This window comes from Euphorbia lathyris, chromosome 2 (genome assembly GCF_963576675.1).
Source record: "Euphorbia lathyris chromosome 2, ddEupLath1.1, whole genome shotgun sequence".
Taxonomy (NCBI): domain Eukaryota; kingdom Viridiplantae; phylum Streptophyta; class Magnoliopsida; order Malpighiales; family Euphorbiaceae; genus Euphorbia; species Euphorbia lathyris.
In genome coordinates this window covers 78,800,674-78,824,620 of record NC_088911.1, presented here as the reverse complement: position 1 = coordinate 78,824,620, position 23,947 = coordinate 78,800,674, and the positions used below count along the sequence as shown (strand labels likewise).

Sequence of the window (23,947 nt, the reverse complement as noted above, 5' to 3'; positions counted from 1 at the left end):
TATGTGGATTCGTCATCTCCGAACTTGGTTTCGACGTCACCATTCCGACAAAGTTATGGTTTGATAATCAAGTAGCTCTTCATATTGCTTCCAATCATGTGTTCCATGAACATACTAAGCATATTGAAGTAGACTGTCACTCTGTTCGTGAAAAGCTAGAAGAAAACATCATTGCCATAGCCTACATGGGATTCGGGTAAATTACATTTGTAACAAGTTGGGCATATCAAATATTTATGCTCCAGCTTGAGGGGGAGTGTAATATATATAATTGTAACTATATATTAGTTTAAGGACCTATTCGCATATTAGTTCAGAGACCTATTAGCATTTATTCCTAGTTAGCTTGAGATTATGGGGTAAAATTACAGGTTTTGATCATTGTTAGGATTTAACTAGTCAAAATCTTTAGGGTTAATTACATGTAGATGACATGTGGTTACATCACATCTAAGCCCGCGAAGCGCGCTGCCATGGGCGCGGTATGCACGATGAGTATTGAGGCCGACTCCTTTAATACTAGGGGAGTTGATATTAAGATCTAACTTTGCAAGCCCCCTTGAGTTTTGAGGAATTTCCATGTTTTGGCGTACTCCTCTTGTAAAGCATGATGATGCTCGATGATCTTCATTTGCATGGTGGTCTGCACCACTTAAGTTGTCTGGAAGCTTCTAATGATGTCGACTAACTGAGCGGAGGTGTATATTGCTTCTTCACTGGGCTTAACCTCCATAAGCAATGTCAGGTTTTACGACATCTCAATGGGGCTTAATGGGGGTTCTTCCTTCCCGGAATTAGATGCCCCGACGGTTGCGACGGGCATTTCCTTGAAAGGAGTAGGGGTTGCTTGATGGTCAATCATGTTTGAACAAAAGGAAAAGAAAGTCGATTGCTCTCCATGCTAACCACACCAAATAATGGAGATGTAGGACTTTCTAGGCTGCCTTCCGATTGTGGACTCCTTTTGTGCTAAGATTGGTTCATGCGAACACTCCAATGCCCAAGTTAGATAAATAAGGGAATAGTTAGAGAGAGAGAGTGTGTGTGTGTGTGTGATTAGACCTCACAATGGGTTGGTCACCTTATATATATATATATATATATATATATATATATATATATATATATAAGCTTTTTAGTGTGGGCCTAGTAAAGGCCAGGCTTTTACCATTATCAATGAGTCTGACCTCCTATCTATTGGGTTTGACCTACATACCTCATCTAGGGCCGACTTTAGGGGCAGGCTACATAGACGGCCGCCTATGACCTTCGATTTATGGGGGCCTCTGATCGGAATTTGTTTCAAATTTGATAATTATTAAGATTGCTATGGTTAAAAAGTATGGTAGACTTGGATTTATAACAAAATGTAGTGCTTGGCTGAATGGTAAAGACATAACATTATGGACCACCACAAAACGTTATGGACCAACGCAAACCATTATGGACTTATATGCGATGAGCTCGGTATTTGAATTTTATGACATAATTTTAATAAAAAAATAATTTTTTTTTGTAATATAACATATTGATTTAATTACGTAACAACTTGTACCGATCAAATTTTTTATGTTGAGTATTTTTACAAATTCAAAATGAAAATTATAATCTAGTAGAGCAATAATTCATAAAAAAGCTCAAATATTTATGGACTGGCTCTGAGCATAGGCCAGAAGTGCGACCGTCTAGAGCCGGAGCCAAAAGAGGTTCAAATTGTTTTTTACTGTATATATAGTAGATTTTTTAAATGTAGTTATAACACTCATGCATACTTAGAAAATGATCAAATAATATAATATCTTAGATATAAACTATATCCAAATTTCTATTTTAAATTTTTAAGTATAACTTTTTTTATTAAGAGTTTTTTTTATCTTTTTTTTTTTCACCTAAGGCCTATAAAAATATCAGGAACAACTCTAAAATACTGGAGCCGGTCTTGACCTCATCATAAGTTAATCAATTTTTTTTTTCCGTTAAACTGTATAAAATATTTAGTGTGTTATTAATATAATTATAAAAACTAATAGAAAATAGGGCTGTAAATGAATAGAGCCGCTCATGAGCGGCTTGGTGATCGGCTCGAGAAAAGCTCGGCTCGATTTATAAACGAACCGCTCGTGAACACGATTTACTGGCTCGGTTCGTAAACGAGCCAAGCTTGAGCAGGCCAAAGCTCGGCTCGAAAGCTCGCGAGCAGGCTCGATTAGAACATTTATGAACAAATTTTAGTTTTGTAGAAAACTATATAGTTTTGTGTTAGTTCACAAATATCTAAACTTAATATTATTTCATTTGCTATTAGATGAGTTCGTTCACAAACATAATAAATGAGTAATAGACGAACTATTTGTAAATATCTTGTTTATTTATTCACGAACTTTGCTTGTGAGCTTGTTTATGTACACAATTAAAGAGTTATTTGCGAGCAAACTTCACAAATATAATTAATAATTTACTCACAAACAATTAATGGTTAGATAATTTTCTTAATGAACCAAGTCCAAAAAGGGATTTTGGACTCGAAACAAGCTCGAAGCTCGGCTCAAGCTCGTTGAGCAAGCCAAAGTTCGGCTCAGGCTCGGCTCGTTAATTTTATAGCAAGCTCGGCTCGAGCTCGAGCTCGTTAATTTTATAGCTAGCTGAGCTTGAACAGGCCAAAGCTCGGCTCGGCTCGGATCGATTACAACCCTAATAGAAAATATACGAAACTGTTTCAATTTTTCAACAAACTCGTTTGAAAAGTCCGATTTGACAGTCAAATAACAGTTAAATCAGTTTTTCAAATTTTGATAATACAAAATTAAAATTGATCTTATTTGAAAACGTTATAGTTAAATTTAGGGTAAATTTCAAATAAAACCTCTGTGGTTTCACTAATTTTCAGATAAAGGACTATGGTTTACTTTTTATCAAAACGAGGATTGAGGTTTTCAACTTTAACAAAATAAAGACTTTTTCGATTGATACTATTAAAAACACTCTTGACGACTTCAAAAATGACATATTTTAAGAACTACTAATATTTTAAGCAACTTTAATTCTTCAAACTTTTTTATTTTGAGATTATTTAGATGATGTTTGGTAAAGAGAGGGAAAGTTAATGTTTAGAGAGAGAAAGGAAGACATCTATAATTTTGTCTTGGGGGTGTTTAGTGGTTCGAAGGATATTGAGCTGGTTAATAGAACCCTCCTGGTTCTGATTCCTAAGATTGATAAGCCTTCTTCCTTTTTGCATATGAGACCTATCAGTCTTTGTAATGTTCTTTACAAAACTGTTACAAAGATTGTGGCTAATAGAATCCGTGGCATTCTTCCTGCGATCATTTGTCAGAATCAGGGTAGCTTTGTGCCTGGTAGACAAATGATGGATAATGTGGTGATCGCCCAAGAGATGGTCCACACGATGAAGATTAGGAAGGGGAGGAAAGGCATTGTGGCTCTGAAGCTGGATTTAGAGAAGGCCTATGATCGAATTAATTGGGATTTCTTGATGGAGAGCCTTGAGAGAGCTAGAATCCCGGACAGCTGGAGAAGTTTAATTAAGGTATGTATTTCTTCTCCTGTGTTTCAAGTTATGGTCAATGGGGATATGTCGGAGGAATTTTCCCCGGGCAGAGGAATCCGTCAGGGGGATCCTATGAGCCCTTTCCTTTTTGTTATTGCTATGGAGAGGCTCTCTCACCTGATTCAGGATGCGATTGATAATGGGAGTTTCCACCCTGTGGCGATCAACAGCTTCTGTCCCTAGGTGACACACTTATTCTTTGCAGATGATGTCCTTATCTTTCTTGAGGGTAATGAGGAGCAGTTGAGAGTCATTATGGATATTCTGGATTGTTTTTGTTCGGCCTCTAGGCAGAAGCTTAATATCCAGAAATCTAGGATGATGTGCTCTAAGAATATGAATCAGAGAGTCTGTAAGAGATTAAGTGATCTCTCAGATATTCCTCTTACTGATTCTCTTGGGAAGTATCTGGGCGTTCCCCTCCACAATGAGCGTGTGTCTAAAGGCTCCTTCAAAGAGACTTTGGATAAAGCTAATTCGAAGTGTGCCACTTGGAAAGCCAAGACTCTGTCTCTCGCTGGCCGCCTCACGTTAATTCAATCTGTTAATTGTGCTGCCCCCAATCACATCATGCAGGCTTGTAAGCTTCCGGATCCTGTGCTTAATGATCTTGACAAGATTAACCGTAGGTTCCTATGGGGGGAAGCTGCGGAGGGCAGGAAGATCCATCTTGTGCCTTGGAGTGAGGTTTGCCAGCCTAAAGATTCTGGGGGTCTGGGTATTAGGAAAGCAAAGGACAATAATAAAGTTTTATTAATGAAACTCCTTTGGCGTATGTGGCAAAACCCCTCCTCTCTTTGGGTTCGCCTCCTTTGTGGTAAGTATCGGAAAGACAAAATCTTCGGGGGCCCGAAAGAGAGAGTTGCTAATTGTTCCTTCCTCTCGAAAGGACTTAGTGCTGTGTTTATATGAGTTCTGCTCGGGAGTTGGCCTAGAGGTGGGGAATGGTAAGTCCATTAGTTTCTGGTTTGATAACTGGATTGGGGATAAACCGTTAATTGAGGTGTGTTCTTCCCCCCCGCCTAGTGATATACGCAACTGGAGGATTGCCGATGTGGTTAACTCGGAAGGGGACTGGATCTGGTCAAAGTTTGATACTTTCTTTAGCCTTGAGACTCTCCTTAGAATGCGGGGAGTGAAGGTGAGTAATCAAGAGGAAGACTTGGATAGGCACTGCTGGGCGCTGACTAACAATGGAGTTTATTCTTGCAAATCGGTCTTTGAAGCTTTCTCTCTCTTTAGATCTGATCCTCCCTCGGATGTGTGGAAGTCGATTTGGACCCTTAAAGTTCCTTTCCGTATTAGGAGTTTCCTGTGGCTGGGCGTTAAGGACATGCTTCTTACTAATTCGGATAGGCACAGAAGGCACTTGGCTGATTCTGGAGCTTGCAGTAGATGCAGAGGCCATGTTGAGACTTTGTGTCATGCTCTTAGAGATTGCTCTAATAGTAAAGAGGTTTGGAGGAAAATTCTCCCGCGCCATATTTTCTCTTCCTTCATGGCACATTCTGAGGTCGACTGGTTCTCTGATGGTGTTAGAGGAAAGTTGCTTCCATACATGGAGCATGGTGACATTTTCTTTTCTATTATTTGTCACCAAGTTTGGAAATGGAGAAACGAGGAGATTTTTGGAGATAAAACTGTTTTTATGACAAACTTAGCTGATTTCTTCTCGAAAAAACTTTTCTCTATTATCGATAGTTTCAAAGGAGAGTCCCTTGCCAGAGCCTCTTAGTGTTGTGATGTCCATCTCGTGGGCTGGAGCAGGCCAAGAGAGGGGGTTGTGAAGCTGAATACTGATGGTTCCTGCCTCAGTAACAGTAAGATTGCGGCTGGAGGTGTGCTTAGAGATGCAGGGGGCGCCTGGCTTTCTGGGTTCTCCCAGAATTTAGGGTTGGGTTCTTCCTTTTCTGCGGAGCTCTGGGCTATTCTTACTGGAATCAATCTTGCTAAAAGGCTCGGTGTTAAGAGGCTCTATGTGGAGTCTGATAATTTGAAAGCAATCAAAATGATTTCTGAGAATCATTCTATGGGTCTTAACAGTCGCAACCTCATCATAGCTATTAAAAGGCTTTGCTCCTCCTTTGAGTTCGTAGAGTTCAGACACATTTTTAGAGAGCAGAATCGTGTTACTGATCGCTTGGCGGCGGCGGGCCATGAAGGGACGTTAGGCGTTACTACCCTTCCTGTTTCCCCTAGTTTCATCTCTCCTCTTCTCTTAGAAGATATGATTGGGGTTAGCTTCCCTAGGTTAATTCCTGGGTAGTTTGTTGTTGTTCGTTTTTCTTTTCATTTTCTACCAAAAAAAGAGAGAGAGAAAGTTCCAAACAAGATGATTTTCGAAAATCGAAAATGTAGTTCCGTAAAAAAATATGACATTGAACAACTTTAATTCTTGAAAATTTTCATTTTTAGGTCGTTAAAGATGGTTTTAATAGCATTAATCCAAGTACGAAACCTCAATCCTCATTTTGACAAAAAGTAAATCACAGTCCTTTATCTGAAAATTAGTGAAACCACAAGGGTTTTATTTGAAATTTACCCTTAAATTTACACCATTTCAATACGTATCTAAATAGTCCCTTAAAATTGAAATGAAAGTCAACTAAATCCGTGGAGGGATCTCTTGATATTTTTTCCTTTTTTGCCTTTAATTAATTAACCATCCATCTACGGGCCTGATTCATGCCATCATTTCACATCACCAATTTCCACGAATCAAACGGCATATGCGTCACACCTATGCCGGTAATGCAGGCCGCAACGCTAACGGCGTCATGGGGATAATAACAGTATGGTCCGGTCCCAACTCCCATTCCTTCTAAACCAACAAACTATTACATACACCCACAGGAGTATAGGACTACTCACTGATACGTCATCATTTTTAGTGGCTTTCTAGCGTCCCATTTCCGCAAACCATATATACATTGGCATTTGGCAGCATCATAGACACACTTTATCACTTACATAAACTCCATCGTTTTCTCCTCCTTCTCTTGTCTCGACCACTTCCTCTCTACTATCTACTTTACCAGTCTTCTCCCCTCATCGCTAATTTTCTTCATCTCTACCAATGGCGAAGGAACCAGTTCGCGTTCTTGTTACTGGTGCTGCCGGTAAGATCACTCAGCGGCAAACTTTTTTTTATCATTTTTCGATGTTAACAGTTAGATCTGTTATTGATCGTTGTTTAAGCTGTCAGTTTCATTTGATCCTAGTCCTATTAACTCACCACAGGTTCGGTTCGCTTGAATCCGAAACATTGAGTTAGATCTACTGTATTTTTAGTACTAATGTTCTTTGATCGATGTGACTAGTGATTGGACAGATTATATACGCCATGGTATATACTTTCTAGCCGTACAAAGTATATTTCAGTTTTTTGTTTTGTTTTTGTTCATCTATATGATCTGATTGTTGATGGCGAAGGGTGAATAGATCTATAATCGTTTTAAATTAAAACCTAGATGGTCTGGTTTTATTTCGACTTATGAATGTCAAGTGAGAGCATTTGGTTCTTGCATTGTTTTTCAATTCAACTTATTGCTATATCCATTATTCTAATTTGAGTTGAATTTGTGCTGATCTTATGCTAAAATGTCTGTAAAATTCAAATTTCTTGCCAAGCTATTGCCTCGAAGTCGTTCTACTAGTAAGTTTTTGGCCTTTGATAAATTTAGTCCCTAGATTTTTGTGTCCTTTCTAGCGCAAGAGAACTGTCTTCTGCTGATTTCAATCATATTCTTTGAACTATTTGTCTTACTGCATTCTCATTACATGTACGGTTATTTTGTGAAGAATGCCTTTTAACTATACTCAAGACATGGTTACTATTGTCTCCTGTCTTAATGTAAGAGAAAACCAGTTACGTTTGCTGTTGATTACACGAGGATAATGAAGTGATGTTGATGAAATTGCAGGACAAATTGGATATGCCCTAGTACCGATGATTGCTAGGGGGGTGATGCTTGGTGCAGACCAACCTGTGATCCTCCACATGCTTGATATCCCACCTGCTGCGGAGGCATTGAATGGGGTGAAGATGGAGTTGGTGGATGCTGCTTTCCCCCTACTTAAAGGTATCTTCATTTTCTTCGGAGAAGCAGAAGTTGTTTGTAGGCATGATTTTGTGCATGCCATTTTCGATCCAAGGAAACTATTATGCATTATGATATCTGACCCAATATTAACATGTATCAGGTGTTGTTGCTACAACTGATGTCGTTGAGGCATGCACTGGAGTCAACATTGCAGTCATGGTTGGTGGCTTCCCTAGGAAAGAAGGAATGGAGAGAAAAGATGTGATGTCAAAAAATGTGTCGATTTACAAGTCCCAGGCAGCTGCCCTTGAGAAAAATGCAGCTGCAAACTGCAAGGTGATTACAATGAAACTTACATGTTTGAACTTGGTGTTTATCTGTTGCAGTGCGGTGGATAAAACAAATGGATACCATTAAAGTAGATGGAAAATTTGGGCTTATTTGAAAGGTTTTAATTGTCTAGGAAATCTATATACGTGCTAGTTTGAATTTAGAACTTCAGAACTTGAGTTGCCTGTTATATTTAGAAGACATCAAATGCATTTGAGCTGCGTAAGTTTCCAAGGACCTCATTTTTGGCTTCCAATGTTTCTCAGGTTCTTGTTGTTGCCAATCCTGCAAACACTAATGCACTGATTCTAAAGGAATATGCACCATCTATCCCTGAGAAGAATATTTCTTGCTTGACAAGACTTGATCATAACAGGGCACTTGGTCAAATCTCCGAGAGACTGAATGTTCCAGTCTCTGATGTTAAGAATGTAATAATTTGGGGTAACCATTCCTCAACACAGTACCCTGATGTAACACATGCTACAGTCAAGACTCCGTCTGGGGAAAAGCCTGCCCCAGAGCTTGTTAACAATGAGGAATGGTATAAGCAACTATTTTTTTTAATTGTTCTGCAGCTGATATTTTGTGTAAATTTGAAGTACTTGTTATGCAAGTGTGGAAGTCATATGCTGATTATTCTTCTGGTTAAAGGTTGAGAGGAGAGTTCATCTCTACAGTCCAACAACGTGGCGCTGCAATCATCAAAGCTCGAAAGCTTTCAAGTGCATTATCTGCTGCTAGTTCTGCTTGTGATCATATTCGCGATTGGGTTCTTGGAACTCCTGAGGTTGGATTATTTCTCCTCTGTTTTCCAGTTTTCTTGTATGTGCATAGAATAGCTATTGAGTATTATTGACTATTTTCCTTTTTGATCTTAATTTGTAGGGCACTTGGGTATCCATGGGGGTTTACTCCGATGGGTCATACAATGTACCAGCTGGACTGATTTATTCTTTCCCAGTCACATGCCAAAATGGAGAGTGGAAAATAGTTCAGGGTACGTTGCCAATGAATAGCGCTATGCTAATTGCTCACCCTTGTCATAATAATATTATCAAAAGTGGTTATAAACTTATAGTATAACATATATCTGTATTTGCTCTTGTTCTTTTGCATCCATAGAATTTCATTATTATTGGTGACTGCATATAGTTAACCAATTAAATGAATTTTCATATTCGAAAGAGAATATGAATTTTGTTGCTTACCTGGATATCCTGTCAGTGAGACCATGTTCCGTAATTAGATAAAGGTTTGCTTGGAATTTGCCCAGCAACTAAGGCGATTAATGACTGACCTACCTTTTAAAAGAAAAATGCAAGGTCTGGCTAACCAAAAGCTCTCCAAAATGCAAAGAATTCCCTATAATAAAAAAGGGCGGGTCTTGTAAATTGTTATTATTATCATTATATAGTTTTTTAGTTTTATATGTTTAATGATCAAGCTTCTAAACCACTCTGATAGCAACATATTACCAGCTGGAGCGGTAGTCAAGTCTTAACCTCCCTTGCTTGCTTGCAGCCTTTTGTTTTACTAGTTTCTGTTTTTTCCAGCCCTGCAGAGGTAGGCTCCTTGGAAGGTCAAGACTCTTAGTCTTTATCTTCTTTTCCCTCGTCATGACTACAGTCTCATTTGTTTTGGACCCACCACACTGCTTAGGATTGGCAGAGTTACTGTTTTAACTCTGCAACTGGAAACACCACAACCTAGTAAATTTTTATGCATCACCACTGAATGGAATTTTTCCCTTCAGCAGAATCTGGGAAAGAGCCTATAGCCAACATGCTGTCTATAACCCAAAATATGTGCACCTGCTTATATGATTGCCTTTAGAGTTGTATAACGCATTGGTCACTTATTTAGCTATTTTTTTTGCATGTGTATGGAATTTAGTCTATAATGTACTTGAGTTTTGACAACTGCAGAATGTGCATACGAATATTTTATACATCAAGATCTCCTCTGTACCTCCCACTCTCTAATCAAAACTATGAAATATGAGCTAACTAGAAGTTGAACCTTTTATGTTTCAATGTAGTCTTTTGTTTTTCATGGTAGATATTAAATAGTGCTGTGCTCTTTTGATTCTTTACCTCCATCACAGTGTTACGTTTTAGCCTGATTAAAGTTCTAACTTTTAATTTTCATAACTTGTTATGTGGCTCAGGACTTAGCATTGATGAATTCTCAAGGAAGAAGCTGGACTTGACAGCAGATGAACTTTCTGAGGAAAAGGCTCTTGCTTACTCGTGCCTCCAGTAAAGCTCTCTTTCCATTAGCGTGTAGTACTTTGGCCTCTCATCTTTTGTTGCAGGAGGCATGGTTACAATTTTGAATAAAGCCACCTATAGTTTTAGATGAACCATCATTGATTTGATGGAGAATCCGGAACTGGGATCTGTTTTTGGTATGCTTATCATGATATTTGAATTTTTATGGATTGAGGTTGCAATTGCTCAAATGAATTTGCAAGGAGTCTTAATATGACCAGTATTTTTAATTGTTTTTGTATAGCATTGCCAAGAATTTTCCTGGCTATTAGTGTCCTGCACTTACTAGTTGAATAGTATTTTTCTATATATATTATTTACTAAACTAAAAACATTAGTTTATACATATTCATGTATATGGTTTATTAATGAATATAAGACAATTGGAGACTTATATGGTACAAATACTAGTCTCTTATATTCAATAATCAACCATGTACTGAATATATATAGATTAGGATTTGGACATCACTAGGAATAATATAAATAGAAAAATACTATTCAATTAGGAATTCTATTTAGACAATAAATTTTATTTAGAACAAGTATAGTGGTTTTTTTTTTTCATAAAAGCTAGCAATGATCCTGGAAACCCAACTAGGTTGACATCCCAAGTGCACGCACTGATAACCCGATAATATTAAAAATAAAATAAAATAATGTAACAGAGGGAGAAATAGAAAAATAAAGTAACAAAATAAAATAACCAAAAAAAGCAAAAAAAAAAAAAAAAAACAAACAAATAAATCAGCGAAATCTAAAATGACAAACATTATAGATATCATCAAAAAGCAGTGAGTGGCAGAAGTGTGGAGCCGATTGCCACCATGTAGTGCTGGCGGAGGAGGAGACGTCGAAGCGGGCTAAAGCATCAGCAACCCGATTACCTTCTCTGTATATGTGGGTAATCATGATGAACATCTGCGAGCATTGTTGTAGATATTTCAACCGGTCTTGACGGACGGATCAAAGAACATTGGTAGAATGTGACTTTAATTTATTGACCACTATCAAGGAGTTTTATTCAATCCAAAGCCTTTGCCAGTTCTTCTCTCAAGCTAGGTCAACTGCAAAAATTACCGCATTCAGCTCAGCAATATAAGCATAAGATGAAGCAATTGGGAATGCAAAACACCATTTGGAAAACCCTCTAGACGATCGAAATACTCCACTGGCGCGAGCAGCCCCCGGGGAGCCCAGCACAGATCCGTCAATATTAACTTTCAGCCAATATGGCGGTGGGGGAATCCATTTTACCGAGATGATGTTAGGTGCCAGAGGGGATCTAATCGAGACCTGAAGACGCGCCAGGATCATCGCGTCACACTGGGAGAGACAGCAGCTCGAACTATCAGATCGAGCCTCACGAATTAGCAGCTGAATGGAACGAATTGCAATTGAAGTAGACGACAGTAAATCATTGAACAAAACTTCATTTCTGAATTCTGATTTTCCAAATGAGCCAGTCACAGGTGATGACCGCTGAGCTCCAATGAGCAGCAACCTGCGTCCCAAACGACATGCCACGAAGATTATCAAAAAAGGAGACAAAAGAAGGAAAGGCGGCAATTGAACGATTGAAAATCCTCCCAATTTCACGCCAAAGCGCCCCTGCAAAATTGCAATGAACAAAAAGATGAGCAATATTCTCAATATCCATATAACAAAGCACACACCGACTCGCCAGTTGTAAGCCCGTCTTCTGAAGAATTGATTGAGTTGCCACTCAACCATGAATTACTCGCCAGATTAGCATTGATCTAGACGGGGTGAACATGTTGACTCTAGATGAATGATTGTCAATCAGCTGTAGAGATACCAGTAATCATATTAGAATAGAACGTCTTTACCAAAAATTCTCCTTTCATATCAGGCTTCCAAATGTAAAGGTCCGACTGATCCAACCATCTGTCAATCGACCCAATACGGTTCTGGATATGTAGAGAAAACCAGTCTAAATTATACCACTCGATCCCATCCCAGAAATCATCAATACAGTTAAGGAGTTGGCGTTGATTCCGCGCAGGAATACCAAGGCCGTCGGCCACCGTTGGTTTGGTCTAGTTGTCTGACCAAAAATTCAAAGTTGACGATCTGCCAATCCACCAATGCGAGTTACCCCGGATCGAATCATAGGTCGCTCGACAAGAGGACCAGATTGACGATGGAGCAATGAAGAGTTAGGTAAACCCGATTTTGAGAGAAATCTTGAACGCAACATATGGATAACAAAGCTAGTCCCTTGGATTAGTTCCCAACACATCTTGCCCAGTAGAGCCTGATTAAAGGCCTTGAAGTCCTTCACTCCCAGTCCTCCATCTTTCCTGCCATGGCAACAAATCCGCCAAGGGACCGTAATTAATTTCTTGGTATCGGTACAGACAGTCCAAAGAAAATTTCGCACATTTCTGTTGAGTCTTTTCAGTAATCCCATATGCCATTTGTAAAGAAAAAAAGACTGCACAAGAAAACCAATTATTGCTGATTTTATAAGAGTCAATCTCCCAGCAAAAGATAGTGCCTTTCCTTTCCAATTACTAAATTGGGCAAGAAATTTGTCAGCTAACTGACACAGAAACCGAGCTCGTGGTGCTCCCTTAAATAGAGGAACTCCAAGATATATGAAAAGCAGCTGAGCCATGTGGATTCCAAGGCAATCCGCGAGCCTGTTAGCATTGATACTAGACACATGCTTGCCAAAGAATACCGAGGACTTTTCCCAACTGATTTGTTGACCAGAAATGCTCCCATAAAATTGAAAAAGATTCCTAAGTGTACGCATATTCCGTATAGAAGCAACACCAACCAACATGTCATCTGCAAATAGCAGATGAGAAGGGAATGAATTCCCACCAGGATAATGCATTGTCGAATAAGCCCCCTCATGCTCAAGCTCTAAAAACCACCGGGTGAAGAAATCTTCAGCAATTCCAAAGAGAATGAGAGATAGGGGATCACCTAGTCTCACACCACGGGAACATCTAAAATATCCTCTCGGGATGCCATCCACCATGAAAGAAATACGGGAAGAAGACATAATGTTTAAAATCCAATCCCTGAAAGTAAGTGAGAAACCAAAGGAATCAAGGACCTCAAGTAGGAAATTCCAATCGATATTGTCAAAGGCTTTCCTAATATCAATTTTTAAAGCCATGTGTCCCCTAAAACGTTCCTATCCAACATATTAACCCCTTCTGATGCAAGGGCAATACATTGATGAACGCTTCGACCTTTTAGAAACTCATATTAATTAACAGAGATAATTATGGTTGCAATTCCTGCCATACGACCAGCTAATATCTTTGAGATTATTTTAAAACCGAAATTGCTCATTACAATTGGCCTAAAGTTTTCCACTCTATCAGCTTCGGAAAATTTGGAATAAGGGCCATAAGGTTAGAATTCAATCCAGGATAGACATAACCATTATCAAAGAAAGAACCTACCATATTGCATACATCCTCTCCAATCACGTCCCAAAAGCCTTGGTAGAAATTTCCCCCGAAACCATTCAGGCCAGGAGCACTATCCAGATCCATTTCAAAAACCATTTGACGGATCTCCTCACTAGTAGGTTTGGCGGTTAGAATGTTGTTCTCCTCCGCGGTTAGCAGAGAAGGAATCACAGTACTCACAGAAGAAATGTCAACCCCTTCGCTTGAGCTTGTAGAAAGAGCGGAGAAATGCTTAATTACATGATCAACAACTGTGTTTATATTCAATGTTGGATGCCTATTAATCACTAAATTCTGAATCCCGGTCCTTGATTGCTTGACTCTTGCCGATCTATGGAAAAAACCTGTGTTCATGTCTCCAGCTTTTAGCCATTTAATCTGACTCTTTTCCATGTAAAGCATTTCTTGTCGTAACAGTTGAATATCCAGATCCTCCTTTGCTTGCATTTCAGCATTACAAAGTTCAGTTGAGCAACCCAATTCCTCAATTCGGCTTTGCACATCATTGAGCCGACCCTCAGCCAACTTGATGTTATTTTCAACCCGCCCAAATATAGCTCGGTTTCATTCTCGTAAGATTGGCTGAACCGTCCTAAGTTTGTGACAGAAGAGCTGAGCGGGGGGGGGGGGGGGGGAGGGAAAGGTGAGATGCTGACCAATGTGATGAAATCACCTCTCTAAGAGAGCCATGGGTTAACAACATAGAATGGAACCTAAATCTGGCCACACGATGACCCCTATATTGGCAATTTAAAAGCATGGGAGAGTGGTCTGAATGGTATCTGGCAAGCGAAGTGCAAGTGACAATATCCCAAGTGTCCATAAATCTGGCAGAAATTAACGCCCTTTCCAGTCTACATTCAATATGTGCCGATCCTTGCCTCCCATTCGTCCAAGTATAGAAATGCCTAAGAGAACCAATATCAAGTAATGCACAATGATCAATGAAGTTCCTGAATCCCGACAAGAGCTAGGAGATGGATGAGAACCAATCTTCTAATGAGAACCTGTTACTGCATTGAAATCCCAAAAAACGAGCCATTTTTCACTCACACTATCCTTTAGATTACAGAGGTCTGACCACATATATCATCGATCAGAGGCATTATTATGGGCATAAACAAAAGAAAGATGATGAAACTTGCCCCCAGAGTCGTACTTCACAGTCACCTGCTGATCAGAGGAGGAGAAAATAGAGACCGCTGAGCAATCTTTGGCAATTACCCACAGTGAAGGCGCATGCTTATTATTCCAGGCAGTAATAGACATTCCAATTGAACGCCAAAAGGTATCAGAAATAGAGTCATGATGAACAAGCGGCTCTGCAAGGCAGAGTATGTCAGGACGGTGCTGAAGACAGAGTAACTTCAAAGGACGCTGTGAGCGGGCATTTGCAATGCCCCGACAATTCCAAAATAAAATAATCATTGGAAATGTTGTGGAGGCTTGCTAGGCCTTTTCACACGAGTCCCCGATGAGATAATGGAACTTTTATTCTTTTTTTGCACCGTGGTCCATGGTTCCTCGTCCTGAACTTTCAAAACCAGAGACGAATCTGCAACTTTATCTGATGACTCCGAAGGCAGAACAGAAGGGCTCTGCGAGTTACCTGAAGAGGTGTGCGCTTTCCATCTAAGATTCTCCAGATCTTGGTCGAGTTGAGGAGAAATAATTCCATGTTCTGCATCATGTTCATCATTAGATGGACAATCCGCCCAACTAGATGAAGAATTAGCCATGTCGTGTAGAACTAGTTGCTTCCCTGAGTCATTCTGCTCTTCACAATTAACACTGGAAGGAAGGTTTTCCGCTTCGGCAGTTTGCACATTAGTAGGAGGTTTTACCGCTTCCGTTGTTTGCACTTTCTTTTGCCAAACACGATTAGTATTACCCTGTTCCGAATCTTGAACATGCTGTTCCCCTTCCCTTTGGATGAACTCTACTTTGGGTTGCTCCTCATGGCCAGGATTACGTCTACAACTTCCTGCAGAATGACCAATAGAATGACAGATTGAACACAAGTCCGGGAGGCGTTCGTATTCCAAGAAGACCCACTGCATCAAAGATTCTGTATCCACACGCAGCTTGTACTGAAGTTCCTTTGAAAGATCCACGTCAATTAGGATTCTAGCATAATGCCCCATCTCTCCTTCAACCGTATTTCGATCAAAACGAAGTGGAATTCCTACAACACTTGCAATACTAGCCATTATACGTCTATCCCAAAATTCCCAGGGAAGATTGTAGAATCTTACCCAAACTTGAGCCGAGGAGGATTTATAAGAGTCCGGATTGAAGCCCGGGGACCAAGGAATGAGTCTCATAACCCCTGGCTTAAGGACGACTGCCCCTTGACTCCAAACAGTCTGTAAGGCTTCTGTCGTTGGAAGAAGAATGTAATAAAAAACCCTACCAAGTGAAATTAGCTTCTAATCCATACTAAGGCCCTAAAGCGAATTGAGTTTACCTTTAAGAGCATGATGTTTCCAAGGGGGTTCCCCTTTGGAGAGAGTAACACGCCCAATTACAGAGTGTTTGCAAAAAGCAAGCTGCTCATTGTAAATAGCCTATTGAATTTTAATTGCCCTAAATCCACCCTCATCGGAGATTTGAGGTTGAACGAAGCACGGAACCGATGATGAAGCCACCACGCCGGAGAGTGTTGCTGCATATAATTTACGCCCAGAATTAGGGATTTGAGGCGCGACAGAAGTCAGACCAAGAATACCCAACGGAGGCTTCGTAGGTTGCTGGCAGACGGAGTATTTGAGGAAGGCGGAGCGAGAGAACATGTGCGCAATTGAAAAAGAGGCCTCCAGCCCTGGAGGAGCCATGGTGGCAGGCGGCAATCACAGGAAAAGCTTATCACCCAACAAAGGAAGAAGCAGTGAGATAATTTCTATGGTGGTCACAATGATCAGATACTCCAAGAAGAAAAGAATCGCAGCACATAGAAAAAGGAAATTATCATTGAGGGTTAATGGGTCAATGCTATCACGCAAAAGGAATAAGACGGTCAACACCCAGTAAAGGAAAAGAAGCAGTGATTGATTGATTCAAGAAGGCGAAACGGTAGCTGACATGAGCGGAAAGAAAGAAGAAAAGGCAAATTTGTGTGGGTTTATAGAATATTGGAAGTAAATAACTGTTGTAGAGCTTGTTCACAAAGTTAGTTTGTTGTCAAATTTGTGAGTGTACTTTCTACTGTTACAAAAATAGGGAATAAATAGGGGTTTGAGAGAGAGAGTAGATGCACGCCTGGCGTCCCACTGGCCGCATCTAGTATTGTAATACACATGTCAGATTAGGCACGTCAGTTTGAAAGGCGTGCCTCTATCTCCAACCTCAAGCATGCTTTCTCTTTGTTCTATGTATATTTACTTTTTCAAGGGTAGCATAATTAAAAAGCTCTGTAAAGAGTAAAATTCTCGTTTAATCCTTTTAACACTAATATTTTTTAAAAAGTGTTTAAAATCTAAGTAAATTTTCATTTCAAACTACAAAATATACCTTATTCATTCTAATTATTTCATTACATTATATTTTACAATAAAAAACCATAAAAGATCAATTTAGCCAATATTAATCTCAGTTTTCAAACACTTAATTTTTTAAAACACACCATTCTCAAAGTTCTCTGAATAGGTCCACTTTTCGACCAATTTATGATCTGTATATGCAATATCCACAGATGTACTATTTTCAATTGATATTAATTATTACAAGCGTGTTTTTTTAATTAATAATTAATTAATTAATTACTCATTACATTTTTTAATTCATAATATGGCGGAGGGGAGATTGTTTCTGTGCGTGGCCGGGAGAGGATTAAGGAAGTTCAGGTGACGGCGGAGGGCACCACTGTTGGTGGTCGGCCGCCCCTTGTTGAGGCTTCAGATCGGAGTGCGAAGTCTGTCCCGGGGTGCGGTGGCGATGAGATATCGGTAAAACCACGAGAGTGGTGGGAGGTGGATTCTGAGATCCGGTTGTTTGGGGAAGGATCGGGTCAGAAGGGCGGGAAGCCGGGAGTGCACTCGGGTGGTGTGGTGAGAGTGGTTGGTGAGATGAATGGGGTCCCGAAGACTTCTACGTTGTCTCAAGGGGCTATGGACCTAAACTCTTTTAAACATAATTCTAATCCGGATTCTAGTAATCAAATTAATTCAATAAATAATCCTAAACTGATTAATTTGGTGAATAATTCTAATGTGGATAATGAGATAGGGAGAACATCTTGGAGAGATAAGGTGTTAGGGGTTATTGAAGAGGAGCCTATGCTGGAGGAGTTCTCTTTTGAGGATGACTCAGAGGAGTTTTTATCCGATTCTAATGCTGAAGATGGAGAGCTTGATGACCCGCTTTGCCCGGTGATCCGTCTGTCTTCTGAGGATAAGCGATTTCTCAGATCAAAGTGGAAATTAGCCTTGATAGTCACGGTCCTTGGTAAGAGGATTGGATTCAATTACTTTGCTCAGAGGATTCGGGCACAATGGGGAAAGAAAAGAAAAATTACCATTATAGACCTTGAAAATGATTACTATGTAATCAAGTTTACAAGTGCTGAGGATTTCAACATGGTGGTGAATGGTGGACCGTATATTATTTCCAACCATGTGTTGGCTTTGAGGCCATGGGTCCCAAATTTCAATCCTCATGATTGCTCTGTGAAAAGGATCCTTACTTGGGTTAGATTCCCAGGCCTGTAGGTTCTGGTTTTGGTTCATTTTTAACTTCTGCAGCCATTGATGAAGTTCAGAGTTTAGAGAGAGAGGGAGAGTGTAGAGAGAGAATGCTTATGGAGAAGGGGATTGAGAAAAGGAGGAGAGGAAAGTAGAGAGAGAAAGATTCCACCTTCTTTCTCTCTTTTGTATAATACAGACAGTTAGAGAGAAAGATCTCTTCGATAGAGATGGAGTTGGGGTTGAGATAATTACATGCACAAACTTCCCAGATTTGCAAAAATTGCTATTTCGGGAACAATAAAATCAGATCCAACCAAACTACAATAACATGTATGCAGATATTATAGTAAACCATAAAAAATACAATTTTTCAATTTTATTTTGTCATGTCAGTTAAAGCTTTTGAGGTTTAGTAAATGTTTCCATCCTTATTCCTTACAGTAAAGGTAATATGTTTAAAATTCAATGTGTTGATCAATAATTTTTATGATATTTAGAGAGAGAAATTAAGAGAGAGGAGAGAAAAAAAGAAGAAAAAATAAAATAAAGAAAGATGGAGAAGAGAGTATATTTGATTTTTATTTTATATTTTGGGTTTTTTTTGTGATAATTAGATAATAAAGGGGATTAATTTATAAAATAAATAAATATAATGATCAAATTAACCCTTTCCCCTTTGACTTTTAACACCGTTAGTCAATTTGGTATGTGTTTGCTAACGGAATGAAGTACATGGTACCACTTTGCAAATTTTTAAACCACAGGGGTGCAGTTCGAAAATGGGCCAAACCACAAGGTTTATTTTTGTACTTTTCCCTTATTTGTTAGAGAGAGAATATTATTTGACACTTTAAATTTTTCATGTAAATTTTTCTTATCATAGCTCTATCAACGAGTTTAGTATTAAGTAATCTTTTTGTCATTTTAATTTTTCAAAGTATAAGGAGTGGTGTAATTTAACGAATGTTATGGAAAATGATGATTATTAATAAATAGAGATAGGTAATATTTTAGTATATTTATATGTTTTTTTTGTACATGTCTTCTCTCTTTCTTTATCTTCCCCTTTCTTCTTCCTCTCTTTTTTCTTGTGCGAATCGAAGGCATCGTTATTCAACGTTCTTTTGCGTTTATCATATGTTTATTATTGATTTCAATGAAAAAATACGGGAAGAAGGTAAGTATCTACTATATTTCTGCGATCATTTTCCTCTCTTTTCAGAAATTGGCTTCGCAGAACAAATTAGCTTCACATTTTGCGAAGCCTGCGAAAGAAAATCATCATCTAAAGTAGTATTTTCTTCAGAAAATAACTTCGCAGAATGAGTTTGCTTCACATTTTACGAAGCATGCGAAGCAAAATCATCATCTGAAGTATTATTTTCTCCAGAAATGACTTCGCAGACTTCGCAGTTTTGATATGCGAAGAAAAATCATCCTTTTCAGGTTGTATTTCTCTTCGCAGACTTCGTAGTTTCGCAATATGCGAAACAAAATCATCAATTTTAGGTTGTATTTCTCTTCATAGACTTCACAGTTTCGCTTTCTGCGAAACGTTTCTTTCATTATTTTTCTACTCATTTTTGTGAATGTTCACAAAGGCATCGAATTCAAGTATCTGTTTAGCTTGAATACAAAGACATCAATTACATTGAGAGGTGATTTGGGTGTGATGAAGAAAGTGAAGATCAAATGTTTTAGTTCCTTTTGCTTCTGAACTTCCTCCCAAATGTTCTGGAAGCACTCCATTGTTGGGGTTTAAAGTTTGAATTATTGTTACAATCTTGTTGTAAATTTTGATAATGTTATGTTTTTTTATGTATATTTAGTCAAATAACAAAATATGTCACTTCGCATTTTCTCCAAACTGCGAAGCCTGAGCAAAAACTGTGAAAGTATATACTAATTCAGTACATGAATTTTCTTCGCTGTTTGTGAAAATTGCGAAGTAAAACTCATTCTGCGAAGCAGTATTTCTCTTTGCAAGCTTCGCAGTTTGCGAAAATGCAAAGTAAAATAATATGCAGGAAGTATTATCCTGAGAAAAGCCTACATAATACTAAAAAAAAAGAGTGCCAAGTTTGCAAGAAGAAAGATTTTATGTATATATGAGTCGATAATTAAAAACGGAGTGCCAAGTTCGCAAACTAAGAGTAGGAAATTTCTAATTTGTTATATATATAATGCGTTGGATAATTGGTCTAAATATGTAAATGAATATCCTATTTGACCCAGTTTTATTTCGCATCGCCCACGTCGTGCAGGTGCGCCCCTAACTCGATGGTGGATCGACTGCACCCCTGCGCGTGAGAGAGCCTTTCCCCTAGTAATTACTTAAAGGCTTGTGAAAGCCATTTACTTATAAACTAATTAATATTTTGATTTCTTTCCTATGTGGGATAAGAATGTTTAGTTTATTTTTAGTTTCTCCGAAAACATTTCAAGTGGTTCACTTTAAGCGTCAATTTCTCATTCATCACTTGTTCGTTTTGAGTTTATAATATACCGTTAAAAAGATCGCATGTCCTAGAATACATTTACATATTTCAAGTTATTCTAAATTCTATTTATCCGTTATATATTTAAGTCTCAAGTTGACAAAAAATAACAAACCAAAAGTTGTTTATAATTTGTTTTGGATATATATAATTTATAAAAATAAGGGAAAAGTACAAAAATAAACCTTGTAGTTTGACCCATTTTCGAACTGCACCCCCGTGGTTTAAAAGTTTGCAAAGTAGTACCATGTACTTCATTCCGTTAGCAAACATAGGCATTTCCGTCTAACAGTGTTAAAAATGATGAGGTGGCAGTCAAAGTCAAAAAGTAAGAAGGATATTTTTATCATTTCATTTATTTTCTATTTTCTATTTTATTATAATTTTAGAATTTTTAAATTTATCCCATCCCCACCATAGCATCACCGTGACCACTAGCTGCCATCGCCGTCGCCGGATCTGGAACTGGAGCTGGAGCTTCTTCGTTCTTCACCTTTGCTTCTTCTCCTCTTTCATCGCCTTTCTTATTCTTTTTCTTATTCTTTTTCTCTCCTGCTCCTGCTCCGGCTTGAGTTTTTGTTTTTACCATCACTCTTTTTCTCGCCGGCTTCGGCGCCTTCTTTACTATCATCCTTCTTTTCCTCTCCTCCTCTGTCTACTTTCTTATCATCGTTCTTTTTCTTGCCTCCTCCGTCGCCATCGCCGTCGCCGACTTCTTTCTTTGCCTCGTCTATCTGCGTCGATTAATTAAATCCAAATTAGTTGAATCACTTTAATTAAATCTTAATCTTCCATCCAACAAATTTAAATTAATTTTTTTATCAGTATTATACCTCTTTAGGTGGTGGTTTCTTCACCTCCGGTTTCTTCTCCGGTTGTCGTTTGGGGGTCGAATTCTGTAGGAGAGTGGAGCCTGTTAATTCATTTTGTTGGGTTAAATTATGTAGGAGAGTGTTGCAAATCCTGGTCGTTATTTTGACAATGCAAGCAGCAGAAGAAGACCATGGAGGAACGCAAGGTAGTCGACGATGGATAGGAGAGAGCTGGGAGAAAGAGGAGAGATGACGCGTAGGGTGGGGATTGGATAAATTTAAAAATTCTAAAATTATAATAAAATAGAAAATAGAAAATAAATGAAATGACAAAAATATCCTTCTTACTTTTTGACTTTGACTGCCACCTCATCATTTTTAACACTGTTAGACGGAAATGCCTATGTTTGCTAACGGAATGAAGTACATGGTACCACTTTGCAAACTTTTAAACCACATGGGTGTAGTTCGAAAATGGGCCAAACCACAAGGTTTATTTTTGTACTTTTCCCTAAAAATAATTTTAAATTAATTATATATATTTAATATATATAAATATTATTTATTTATTTATTTATTACGTCATCCGGTTCGACCAAGTCACCAATCTGGTTTGATGTCCGGTCCGGTTCTGATAACATTGATTATTATTATTATTATTATTATTATTATTATTTTTTGATAGTAACATTGATTATTATTATAATGAAATGGAACATGATACAATTCCAAGCATCAACTAAACATATGAATCAACTTATATGTGCATTTCCTTACATTTATTTGAATGTAATCTCTAAGTTAACTAATCACCATTCTAAGCACTGACGCATTAACATCGCCTAATAACATATCCTCTTTCTTGGCTTGTTATAATTCCTCAAATTTAACAAATGAATTCCCAAATTCTTCTACACCTCCAGATTTGACAAAAAGATCATACCAAAAATCAACATCATCATTAATTTCTGTACCCGATTCCAAAATATTCCTTCCCAATTCTAGATCTATTCCTAAACTGCTACTGCTAATACTACTCTCCATTATTTCAGATTCCGACCCAAAAATGTCATCCATCTCCCAGGAATTAATATCTTCATGTTTGATTATTATGTGGTTATTGTCTGTTTCTGTTATTGTAGAGATGCCACTACTACTGCTACTAGAAGATGGTGCATAACTTGGACTTTCAGGAATTGCTGAATTTTGGGAATTCTGACTTTCTGATTGGGAATTTTGTGGTACCACATCCACATGTTGATTATTGGATTCTTGCTTTCTTTTTAGCTTTTTCTTCAAGTGGGTGTGCCACACATTCTTTATCTCGTTGTCTGTCCTTCCTGGTAATTTCGCTGCTATTGCTGACCATCTGGATATTCATTAATTATATAAGTATTTCTCTTGACTCTAAGAATAATTAATTATTTTTATGCATGAAATTTCCTTAATTGGACTTCTATACTCACATTCCTTAACTTTTATTTAACCAAATAATCTGATTTAGTCTTATGAATGTTTGAAATATCTTATTAGTACTTGCTCAAAGTAATTTATAGGCTCCTAAGTAGAAAGAATCCATAATGTATAGGTACCTATTTCCAAGGATTTGATGTAAATTGAAGATGGTATCCTCTTCTTGGAGAGTGAAGTTTCCTCTCTTAATGTCTGGTTTTAAGTAGTTTATCCATCTGAGTCTGCAGCTCTTTCCACATCTCAATAAACCTATATATAAAGATCCAATAATCAAAACATATATAGTTTGTTGGAATTGGAATGAAAAAGAAAGATAGTATTACTGACCAGCTTGTTTAGGAAGAGCACGCCAATTGGTATGGCCATGTTTTTGAATATGAGAAATCAAAATGTTGTCTTCTTGAGAAGTCCATGGCCCTTTCTTTAATCCCATCTTTTCACAGCAAGGAGCTCTCCCCATTTTCAACTCCTCAAACTCTCCTTAATAAGTTATAAGTATCTTGTTTTACATTTGGTGGGCTGACTGCCTATTTATACTGCCAAGAAGGATGTGCTCTATATTAGGAAAAGTCCAACACCAAAAAGAGGTTCCTTAATAAGTACTTATTTTATGAGATATAGCAATTTCTAGGAAGGAAGGATACTTACTTTCACACAAGAACCAAGATTAGATTTAGTTAACCATTTTTTTAATTACTTTATCTTCTCAACTAAACACACATACATGAGAGAGAAGTACAAATAGTTATTGGATTATGAAGTAAGCAAATGAAGGCTGACCTATACTTATTTGAAACAGCCATAAATCATTTG

At 38.2% G+C, this 23,947-nt stretch overlaps 2 protein-coding genes across 2 annotated transcripts; one reads left to right on the top strand and one right to left on the bottom strand.

The window, feature by feature from the left end:
* Positions 1-6,510: 6,510 nt before the first annotated feature.
* Positions 6,511-10,444, top strand: LOC136218687 (malate dehydrogenase). The gene is made up of 7 exons (XM_066005737.1): positions 6,511-6,687; positions 7,492-7,650; positions 7,772-7,947; positions 8,208-8,485; positions 8,596-8,731; positions 8,830-8,941; positions 10,112-10,444. The coding sequence occupies exons 1-7, from the start codon at positions 6,645-6,647 to the stop codon at positions 10,204-10,206; spliced, it is 999 nt and encodes a 332-aa protein (XP_065861809.1). The 5' UTR covers positions 6,511-6,644; the 3' UTR covers positions 10,207-10,444.
* Positions 10,445-22,499: 12,055 nt separating this feature from the next.
* Positions 22,500-23,637, bottom strand: LOC136218686 (transcription factor MYB30-like). Its single transcript, XM_066005736.1, has 3 exons — positions 23,462-23,637; positions 23,254-23,383; positions 22,500-23,030 (listed from the first exon to the last, which is right to left on the bottom strand). The coding sequence occupies exons 1-3, from the start codon at positions 23,592-23,594 to the stop codon at positions 22,532-22,534; spliced, it is 762 nt and encodes a 253-aa protein (XP_065861808.1). The 5' UTR covers positions 23,595-23,637; the 3' UTR covers positions 22,500-22,531.
* Positions 23,638-23,947: the final 310 nt, after the last annotated feature.

Coding starts and splice junctions, on each gene's coding strand:
- LOC136218687 (XM_066005737.1), top strand. CDS start 6,645: ATGGCGAAGGAACCAGTTCGCGTTCTTGTTACTGGTGCTGCCG. Junction 6,688..7,491: donor TCTTGTTACTGGTGCTGCCG/GTAAGATCACTC, acceptor ATGAAATTGCAG/GACAAATTGGATATGCCCTA. Junction 7,948..8,207: donor ATGCAGCTGCAAACTGCAAG/GTGATTACAATG, acceptor AATGTTTCTCAG/GTTCTTGTTGTTGCCAATCC.
- LOC136218686 (XM_066005736.1), bottom strand. CDS start 23,594: ATGGGGAGAGCTCCTTGCTGTGAAAAGATGGGATTAAAGAAAGGGCCA. Junction 23,384..23,461: donor TGCTCTTCCTAAACAAGCTG/GTCAGTAATACT, acceptor CTTTATATATAG/GTTTATTGAGATGTGGAAAG. Junction 23,031..23,253: donor CATCAAATCCTTGGAAATAG/GTACCTATACAT, acceptor ATGAATATCCAG/ATGGTCAGCAATAGCAGCGA.